At 24.3% G+C, this 12079-nt stretch overlaps 1 protein-coding gene across 2 annotated transcripts in view; it reads left to right on the forward strand.

The window, feature by feature from the left end:
• Positions 1-12079, forward strand: part of LOC100203110 (WD repeat-containing protein 90) — a 156823-nt gene that overhangs the window by 136350 nt on the left and 8394 nt on the right. For both annotated transcript variants that reach the window (XM_065803855.1, XM_065803856.1), the window contains exons 29-34: positions 5476-5601; positions 6893-7112; positions 7195-7319; positions 10062-10202; positions 10829-10939; positions 11618-11702. In XM_065803855.1, the coding sequence (XP_065659927.1) occupies positions 5476-5601; positions 6893-7112; positions 7195-7319; positions 10062-10202; positions 10829-10939; positions 11618-11702 (808 nt within the window). The remainder of the gene's footprint in view (positions 1-5475; positions 5602-6892; positions 7113-7194; positions 7320-10061; positions 10203-10828; positions 10940-11617; positions 11703-12079) is intronic.

Below are 12079 nucleotides of genomic sequence, written 5' to 3' on the forward strand. Positions count from 1 at the left end.
TTTGAAATTCTTTGAATCCAAATACTTCTTAATTCTTTATCTTTAGGGGTAAAAAATGGTAATTTTTTACAGCTTTTATTATTTTTAGTGCTTTAGAAATTGGTTTGGCAGCACAACACTTTTTGGGCGTCCCTAAAGTATAACTATTTGATAAGGCTATTTAAATATGCAATCCATAAAGTAAAATTTTTCAAACAATATTCTGTGAAAAATAATAGCTTATTATCCACACCAGTTATAATGAAAGTATAAATAACGAAAGTATAAATAATGAAAGTATAAATAACGAAAGTATAAATAACGAAAGTATAAATAACGAAAGTATAAATAACGAAAGTATAAATAACGAAAGTATAAATAACGAAAGTATAAGTAACGAAAGTATAAATAACGAAAGTATAAATAACGAAAGTATAAATAACGAAAGTATAAATAACGAAAGTATAAATAACGAAAGTATAAATAACGAAAGTATAAATAACGAAAGTATAAATAACGAAAGTATAAATAACGAAAGTATAAATAAAGAAAAATAACTCTTAAGCTACTAAGCTTTAAACTCCTCATTTTGTTTTGGTGTTAAAAAGTTAAAAACAAAAGCACATGAAATTGTTTACTAAATTTTATAATGTAAAAAACATTACCAATACAAAACTAGTAAAGATAAAAAAACTAGTATAAAAAGATATAAAAGAATAAATAATCCTAATTTTAAAGCTTTTCAATGTGTGTGCTTTTCAACTTTACATTTTTTTAAATTATTACAATAATCTCTCAGTCACAGCTTACAGTTGTACGATGAGTAAGATATTCAGTATAGAATGTCATTTGTGGTATTAAAAGAAAACACATTAAAAAATAGTCAGAGGATCACATGACCATGGGCATAAACCTAATTAACAACAAATAGGCACATAAGTTTTTTCCTTTGACAAACATGTGGCTTTTGAAGTCTTTGCAAATCAAAGGATAATACCTATCTAAATAAGATCTGATGAAAAAAAAGTCTGGTGAAGAAACAGTTAAATTTAAATTAGTCACACAAGAAACAGTCAAATTTAAATTAGTCGCACAAAGAGCAGGTAGGCCGGGAAAGTTTTACGTAAAGTAATATTCTGTGGATGAAAAGTTACTTTAGAGAACACAAATATTTTTAAAGATAGCATTGAAAGAGTTAGTTGATAAATATGGGTTTTTTATGTTTCAAATTTTTTAGTATTATATTTGTTTAAATTATTCAAGAGAACTTTAATCAAGTATCAATAGAACTTTAAATCAGTAGAATCAAATATCAAAAACATAGATCTTCATCAATACTTCCTTATTAGTACTTTGTATTCTAAGCATTTAACAGTTGTCTCATTTCTGTTAATCAACCTTTTTCATTATATATATATATATATATATAATATATATATATATATATATATATATATATATATATATATATATATATGTATGTATATATACACATATATACATATATATATATATATATATATATGTTATAGTATGATGTGCAATAAATAATTGCATCAGTGCTCTGATGCAATTATTATCTCAATCAATTTACTATATAAAACTATTTAGCACCTCAATTGGTCAATTGTTTTGATTTTAATAAAAATTAAGTTTATAAAACAAAGTAAGCAAATTTTATTTAGGAAAAACTAAAAGTTAATTTTACTAAAAAAAAAAATTAATAATATTAATAAAGTTAATAATTAATAATAAATTATTAAATTAAAAACTAATTATACTATTCAGAAAAATGAAAGAAAAAAATGTTGTGGCAAATGAAAAATAATGCAAGAGAAGATGAAACAAATAGAAACAAAAGAAAAAGCAGAAACAGAAAATTAATGTGTTAGTACACTAGTCATAGAACTTTCTGCTAGGAAAAGCAGAGAGGTTTAAGGTTCAAATATACCCTATAACTCCAGAAGTACCGCACTGAATCTGTTTTCTTGCATAGCGACTAACATGGTTTAACGCAGTTTGTTTTAAAGTTTGCATAGAGATAGAGTTTAAAACAAATGATAAAAAAATAAAAAAGAGTGAACAGCATTCTTGACTGCAGTGGCTGCCTCTGAAGCCTTAAAAAGAAGACTCACATTCAACTGATAACTTTCTAACGGATGATGGAATCCATCTTGTCTAAGCATTGTCTAACTAAGTGTTAATTTATTTAATGACCAATATGTATGACCTTACATCTATTAAAATTAAAGAACATTTGCAGGTTTTGTCAATCTCATTTTGTAAATAAAAGTGCTTAAAGTTTTATATAGTTGTAAATGTAGTCTGGTAGTTCATTCATATATATTACAAGAGTAAACAACATAAGACAGATTCTTGAGGTACTCCATTTTTAATTTTATTCTTTTCTGATTTTTTGTGTCCAATTGTAACTCATTGTTGAAAACTGGATAACCACAAATTAATTCAGTCTAAGAGCATTCCTTGTATGCCAGAAGTTTTTAGTTTATTTATAAGCTTTTTGTGTCATACCTTGTCTAAAACTTAGGCTGAATTGGTAAAAACAACATTGACAGATTGGTTACAATTAGTAGCTTCTGTAATAGTATCGCAGGCTTCCAACAAATTGGTTGTGGTTTTTTTTTTCTTCACAAAACCATGCTGAACTTTAGTAATTAGACTCTTGGTTAGCAAGTAATCAAAGAATGGTTCTTTTATTAGACGCTCAAGTATTTTTGACCCTCAACTTCAAAAGCATCTGCACAATTTTTGCTGGTGCACAAGATGTACTTTATCAAATCTTTTTTATTTGGTTACATCAAGGATTTGATATGTGGTTTCCAAGAAAGAGTGTTAGAGTTAATCCTAGAAGACGAAGGGTAGATGACTCATCAAGTACATTGTCATTCATAAATATAGGGAGATCTAGATGATTGCAAAAACGATTAGCTGAAAAAAGTTTGAGTTTTATCTGAGTTTACCACCCACTGAGAGCCTCATGCTGTAGCTAAAGCGAGATGCGTTTTAGGCTCAAATGCCCCCTCCTAGCAATCAGAGAGTGTTAGCTTCTTATCAAAACAAGAATAAATAGTAGTATTATCAGCAAACAATGCCACATTAAATGTAAGAATTTCTGGGAGATCGCTAATGTAAATTTAAAAAAGTATCAAAAGGTTTAGAAAGTCAAGAGCGACAGCCTTAGCCTCTCCACATCTATCTAATACACAATTAAATCTATCAGTTATTACCGTTAACAAATCAGCAGTAGAACGAGAAGATTGAAATCCATATTGATGATCAGAGAGTAAGTTATTAGATTCAAGATTAGGTGTTTTTAATTAAAGAAAGTGTTTCTTAATTAAAGAGAGTTAAGTGTTTGTTAATTAAAAGCTCAAAAAAAAGAGAAATTGTTTCTTAATTAAAGAGAGATTAAGTGTTTCTTAATTTAAGGCTCAAAAAACTTAATGATAATAAGAAGACTAATTGAATGCTAATTAATATGAGTGCTCTCCAAAATTTTTGAAAATACGGATAACAGATGCTGTTTTCCAGCAGGCTAGAACACAAGACTCTTTTAGCGCTTGTTAAATAGTTAAGTTGACAATAGCTCCAAAGTTAAATTCCAAAATACTTCTGAAAGACTATAACTGGTATAATGTCAAGACCATAAGCTGTAGAAAAATCTAAGCCAGAAACTACAGAAAGAGTCCCAGTCAGCTTTAAGGCAGTTGTAAGAGGTACAATGATAAGGGATTCTGATGATGAAGAAGAATTAGATTAGTTTTAGAGAGATCAAACCGTGGTCAGAAGCACCTGAGAGTGAATGTGGAGAAACTGAGCACTGACTAGGATCAGAAACAAGACATAAGTTAAGTAGAGAAGGTAAATTATTCGAATTGTCCGTAAAGCAAGTTGGAAAGGTCTGGTGAACTTTGCAAGAGATAAGACTCAACAGAAAAAAAAGTTACTTCAAAGACTACAAATATTAGTGAAGGATAGATTTAAAGATCTTGGTGATGTAGAATTTTTTTTGAGTTTTATAGTTTTTGATATTTTAGACAATTTTGGATTTGTTAAAGAACTTGACTCAAAGTACAAATAGTACTCAGCACACTTATCAGTGTTATCTGATTGTTAACAATTTCTTTCAGTGCAAATGTTCCAGAACAGTTCTTAACAACAGTGTCTCTTCACTGGTCCGTATGGTAAACCATTTTTGTTCTTTGGAACAATAATAGGTCATTAAAACAAAATCTCAACAAAAATGTCCGTTGTTTTGATGCTTTCTTTAAAATTAATGGCTACTCCTCTGTCTCTTAACTCTAATTTGATGGTGGAGTTTTTATCTTTTTATAGAGGTGTTTGATGTGTTAGTAAACCAAGTTTCTGCAATGAACATAGCTTGTGGTTGAAGATTTGTTTTAGTATCAGCCAAGCTCATTTGAACCTGATCTTTTTAGCATGTTGTATGCTTGGTCTTTTTGATACTGATGATTTAGTGGTTATTCGAACTTTGTGATACTGATGATTTAGTGGTTATTCGAACTTTGTGATACTGATGATTTAGTGGTTATTCGAACTTTGTGATACTGATGATTTAGTGGTTATTCGAACTTTGTGATACTGATGATTTAATGGTTATTCGAACTTTGTGATACTGATGATTTAGTGGTTATTCGAACTTTGTGATACTAATGATTTAGTGGTTATTCGAACTTTGTCATACTGATGATTTAGTGGTTATTCAAACTTTGTCATACTGATGATTTAGTGGTTATTTGAACTTTGTGATACTGATGATTTAGTGGTTATTTGAACTTTGTGATACTGATGATTTATTCCAACTGTGTTGTTCTTGTTAAGATATTAAGTTTTTGTTTTGCAACTTTGTTTTGCAACTGTTTCTCAAACTTTAATAGATTTAGCAAAAAAATTTGATTTTGCAATAGCAGATTTGTTACAGTCAACTGGTTTGACAGTGCTTTCCCGTCGATGGATTGGATCAACTGCAAAAAGTGCTGATCGAGGATACCTAGATGTCTAATTTGGTGTTTTTCACTTTTTCTTTGTTTAAAATTATTGTGTTAGTGTAGAGTCTTACATAAAATGAAATTTTTCACTGTAAAAAAAAGATTAATTAGTTAATTTACTTGGTTTTTTAGTAATTCATTATAACACAATAAAAATGAGATAATAAGGTGTAAAACATCTTCTTTGCATTTTGAAGCATTTTTCCATTTAAAATAATTATATAAATTAAAATTTAAAGGTGGACCAAATTTCTTATTATGGAATTCCGCAAAAAAAACAAGTTTATTTAAACCTATATTTTTCAAACATATTTAATTTAGTTTAGTAACTTATGAAATTTTCTGTAAACACTTTAATAAGTTTTTATTTTTTATTTTTTTTTTTTTGCTTTTTGTTTTTTCTGTTGATAAATATACTTCATTGTTATTTCTTAGAATCAAAAAGTCATAATATTCTAACATTTAGATAACAGATTTTACTGTTTGTCGAGGCGAGGAAAAGTTTATGGCTTCAACAAGTATTGATGGTGGTTTGAGACTATGGAATTTAGAAACAAGAGAAAAAGTTGCACAGTTTTTAATATCGGGTCAAGTATAGACTTTTTTGTTTTAGAACATTTACTTTGTGTATTTATATATAAATGTGAGTATACACTTTTGTAGAGTCAGGTTGGCACTGTTTTAGTATATTTTGCATGCTTTATGTTTTAAAATACAAACCTAAATCCAGATAAAAAGAAAATAAATGTGTATGTGTGTGTGTGTATATATAAATATATATATATATTTATATATATATATATATATATATATATATATATATATATATATATATATATATATATATATATATATATATATATATATATATATATATATATATATATAAATATAAATATATATATATATATATATATATATATAAATGTATATATATATATATATATATATATATATATATCTAAACAAGTAATTTAAGCTATATTCAATAAATATACTATAAACATAATAATAATAATAATATATATGTGTGTGTGTGTGTGTGTGTGTGTGTGTGTACACACACATGTATGTAAATGTGTGTATATTTATATATATAAATATATATATTTATATATATATTTATATATATATATATATATGTATGTATGTATATCTATATATAAATATATGTATGTATATCTATATATATATATATATATATATATATATATATATATATATATATATATATATATATATATATATATATATATATATATATATATATAATTCTTTAAAATTCTTCAGGATAAAATCTTTTATCTTAAATTTTTCAATGATATAAACCATGGTGAATTATAATTAATGAATTTTCAAGAGGAGAGTTGGTGTAAAATATTTTTTCCCATATTTTTAAATGAAACGCAAATAATTTTATAATTTTTATAACTTTTAAGACATGTTTGGATCCTGTAAAAAAGGATTTTTTTTTTACATAAAAGCCATATTATTAGATGAACTTATGTAAATAAAATATTTAATTAAAAACATGGTTTTAAATTTTGCAACTTAGCTTGAAAACTTTAACTTAATGCAGAACAAATAATACGCTTCCTCTGGAAAGTTTTAGTTTTGTTTACGTGTACTTATTTTTAATGACGCATTTCTTTATAATTTTACAAAAAATAGCAAATTAAATCGGTTTATTTATGTGATTTTTTCAAATTTATTTTTCAAATAAGATTGCAACTAGTTAACTTTTTTTTATTTTTGAGTTGACTCTTATTTTCTTATAATCTACTTCAGCTTGAAGCAACTTAATATCAAATATTACTGATATCTGATATTTACTGCGTATATTATCAGTGTATCTAATATATATGTGGTTATTTATGTATTAGGAAGCTATCTGTGTTGATTTTGTTCCACATGTTTTTTCAAGTTACGAAATTAAAAACTTGTCTAAAAATAAACATCAAAACTCTAGAGATCTTCCATCACAATGTGTTGCAGGGTATTCTGATGGTGTTGTTCGAAAGTTTGATTTTGGGCAGTTGAAAATGACACTTAAAATTAAACTATTTAAAAATAGTGTTACCCAGGTTTTATGTTCTACAGATGGTGAGTAAAAATAAATATTTGAAACATGCTTAATATAAATTTGAGTATTACATAATTGATAAATTGTGCAATTTTCTTTTAGGTGCCTATGTAACTAGTGGATCATCAGATGGGTTACTTACTATAAGCAACCTAGGTAATGGTGTTCCACTTCGTGTTATTACAGAACACAGAGGAGCTCAAGTATGCAATCTTAGAAAACAGTATGTAAGTGAAATACATATATAAAACTTATTAAATTTTTCCAGAAGAATATCCCATTAAGCTTTGGTAGTTGAGCAGAGGTTTTATACATGATATAATTTTTCATTTACAATATAGTTAAAAACCATGTATGTAAATGTACATATATATATATATATGTATATATATATATATATATATATATATATATATATATATATATATATATATATATATGTATGTATGTATGTATGTATGTATGTATATCTATATATATATACATATATATATATATATGTATGTATGTATATCTATATATATATATATATATATATATATATATATATATATATATATATATATATATATATATATATATATATATATATATATGTATGTATATATATATATATATATATATATATGTATGTATATCTATATATGTATATCTATATATGTATATATATATATATATATATATATATATATATATATATATATATATATATATATATATATGTATGTATGTATGTATGTATGTATATCTATATATATATATATACATATATATATATATGTATGTATGTATATCTATATATATATATATATATGTATGTATATATATATATATATATATATATATATATGTATGTATATATATATATGTATATCTATATATATACATATGTATATATGTATATATATCCATATATAGTATATATAAAGTTATATTTTTTTTAACCTTTAAACAATATCAACAGTTATTAGACAATTTAAAGTCTTTTAAAAGTTAAAAAAATTAAAAAGAAGCGGAGGTACATTAAGTTTTATCATATAGTTTAGGGTTTTTTGGTTTTTTATAGTTTTGTAATATTTTTAAACATGCAAGGACTGTTGCTTTTTTATTGTAAAACATGTGCTGAGTGTTGCAATATCGATTATCTTATAGCCTGCTGCTACATAAGAATGCTGCAAAAAGAACTATTTTATAGCTTGTTGCTACAAGGAAGTGCTGCGACATTGACTATCTTGTAGCAGTATACATATATAAGCATATATATATATATATATATATATATATATATATATATATATATATATATATATATATATTATATATATATATATATATATATATATGATAAGATTATAATATATCTGTGTTATATTTATTATAGATAATTTTGAAATTTTAGTGTTTTAAATAAAATTTGTTTTATTGATATAAAACAAATTATAAATATTAAATAATATCATAAATATTTTGATTAAGTATTATAATTGTTTTTACTTATTATAATATTTTGTTTGAAATTCATAATAAATGTTATTGTCAATTTTCTTTTATTTTTGGATTTTAAAACTACTTCTTAGTTTTGAAATAAAAATTAAAAAACAAGAACTTAAATTCAAATGGCAAAACCTGTAAAGTTATATGTAATAAAATCTCTGAGATTTTTTTTTTTTAATTTATAGTAATAAAATAATTTCTTACACAAATGAGTCATAAGTTCCTCATTGTGTATTCAGTAATATGTGCTTGTGCACAGTAAATTGCCCATACATATTGTGTGCAGTAAAACACTGCAAAACTTTTTTTTTCCTTCCTGTAAGCTTGGAAAGAAATTAATAATTTTGCAGTATATTTGCATTTTTACTTGTCCAAGTTAAAGTTGTCCAAGTTAAAGTTGTTGGTATCTTTATTATCAATGTCATTCTTAACTCTCATTATCCTTCTTAACTGTCATTATCCCTTTTAGTAGAAAGTTTTTTTGCATTATCCCATTTAGTTGTAAGCTTAGGTGCTATACATATCGTATTAATCAATTTTGCATTTTTTTTTAAATTAATGCCTTTCAGAATTTTTTTTTTTTTTTTTTTTTGTATATGTTTTTTAATTCATATACCTGTTATAGTCACAAGGTGTTTTGTAATTGGTTAGTTGTGTTTTATTGGTGTATTGTGTTTTTTTTAATGTTTTTTATTGCCAGTCAATGCAAGGTTGTTTTTATTGTTTGTTGTTTATTTAATAATGCAGTAGTGGTGTAGTGGTAGTGCGCTCGCTTCATAAGCGAGAGGTTCCAAGTTCGATCCCCACCACGTCCCTGGTAGTACCGTGCTCAACTTGTTTCTCCGCGCAGCGGCCTTGTTCGTCAAGGTTGGTGTTTTGGAGTTATAGAGTTGAGAGAGGGTTATAACCACAATTAAGTAGCCTCCTCATCTTTAGTGGCCTTCTGGGCCTTGGGGAGGTGAAATAACAAAAAAAAAAAAAAAAAAAATTCAACTCCTAGCAATGTTAAAATCAACCACACATTAAAGCATAAACTCAATTTAAATTGTGAAATACAATACATTATAGAGTATTACACATATAATGTATATATAGTACATTAATAATATATATAACATGTATAATTATATATATATATATATATATATATATATATATATATATATATATATATATATATATTATGTTTATATAACATAAGGTTTAGATTTAAAAAAAAAATTATTTGACATATTGAAATAAATTTGCGAAATGGTCACACAAGAGCATTGAATGACTGACAAATATAAAATTGCAAAATCATTAAAATTTTAAATGTGAAATATTTTAAATTTGTAAAACGGTTTCCTTTTTTTTAAATGTAAAATGGTTGTTTAAATGTAAAATTCATCATGGTTGTTTAAATGTAAAATTCTAGAAAACCAGATTCGTAATCACTAACATTGTGGTAGATTATTTGTTTATTATTTTAATAGACAAACAGTTCATCTTACTTATGGCTGATATCAAGCATTGATTGCAGAATAAGTGTTTGGAGATCTGATTGGGCAATGGATTTGTGTGAACTTAATGATTGGATAACATTTCCCACAAATCAAAATCAAACAAATGCAAAGGTATTTATTTCTAGTTTAGTTGCTCTCTCTTTTTTGTTATTTATTATATTTAATGTTTTTATACTCTTATATATACTAATGTTTTTATTTTCTACTTTTTTATTTTAAGATGTAAAAATATGTTTTTCTTATATAGAGTAATTTTTTAAAAGTTACATTTCTTTTACCCTAAAATGCAAATATTTTTATGCCAACTTTTAAATCTCTTTAAGGCAAACCTAGCTTTTCACGTATTTCTTTTTAAATTGTATTTTTCTTAAGGAACATTGACATGACTTAGAACACGTCTAAATAACTTACTTCATATGACCAGCATGCATTTCTTCAAACAAAAAAATAAGAATAACAATTCTTCTTTCTGATTTTAAAGTAAAAAAGTAAATTTGAGGTATAAATAGTTCTTATCTTTTTTGATTCCTTCTTCAGTCAAATGTTTTAAAAGATAGATATTGATAATTTGTTTGAAATAAAAATTTTATTTTTTATTTATTTATTATTTACATATTTATATATTTCATGTTTGTATATTTATGTCGGTATTTAAAAAGCTTTAACTAGGATTTTTTTACAAACTTTAACTAGGATAAAAAATCAGCTTTCAACAAAATTTACTTTTATATGTTTAGATAAGATATCCTTGCCTGGCAGAGTTTACGCATCATAATAACGATATCATAATTTATACTGGGTTCAGTGTTTGCATAGAAATATGCTTTTACTGTTTATCTGAAAAACAGGTAACAAAAACACTAATATTTGTTTTATTTATATATAATATAATAAGTAACGTTTAATATAACTTTTTGAAAAATAACAGGTGAATATATGCTATATATATATATATATATATATATATATATATATATATATATATATATATATATATATATATATATATATATGTATATATATATATACTTCTCTTACTTATTTTCTATTGTTATTTTATTCTATTTTATTTTTGTATTTAATTATCATGTATCAAAAAAAAAACATTTTGTATTTAATTATCATGTATCAACACACACACACACACACACACACACACACACACACACACACACACACACACACACACACACACACACACACACACACACATGTAAGTAATGTATCCAATAATGTATAATTAATTCATAATTGATGTTGATATATAATTAAAATTATATAAATGTATTATGTAATGTATAATATGTTTTGAACATCAATAAATATCACAAGTATTATATTTATTACTCTAATATTAAGATGATATTTTTATAAGTTTTTAACATGAATAATATAAGTATGATAAGCTTGTAAATTTCTGAATGGAATTTCCTAATGTATTGTTATTATTTATAGGAATATTTAATGGAATCATTGTTATTATTTATAGGAATATTTAATGGAATCATTATTGTTATTATTTATAGACTTTGAAAACTATTCCATTAAATGATTGGTCTATTTCTATAAGTATTTCCTATGATGGTAATTTTCTTGCTGCTGGTTTTTCAAGTGAGTTCTTTTTTGTACACAAAAACAATATATTACTATTACTTAGTTCAACAGGTTGTAAAGTTTATGTGATTAATTTTATTCAGTTTGATAATTAAGGGTTTTTTTTCTCATTGTTTTATGTAATTTCATTTTTTTAATCAAAGTCAAATAACTTTGTTTATTTAAAAACATATAGTCAAACAATTTGATGTATTTAAAAAACATATTAATAATAAAATATTAATAAGTTTATATAGAAATTAAAGCAACAATAAAATAATAATAATTATTCAATGTTTTTTTTTGAAAAATGATTTCAATCTATAAGAATACAAGGTATTTTATGATTTCAATCTAACAGCAGTAATTATATAGTCCCAAATATAAGAGATTTT

This window comes from Hydra vulgaris, chromosome 08 (assembly GCF_038396675.1).
Source record: "Hydra vulgaris chromosome 08, alternate assembly HydraT2T_AEP".
Lineage (NCBI taxonomy): Eukaryota > Metazoa > Cnidaria > Hydrozoa > Anthoathecata > Hydridae > Hydra > Hydra vulgaris.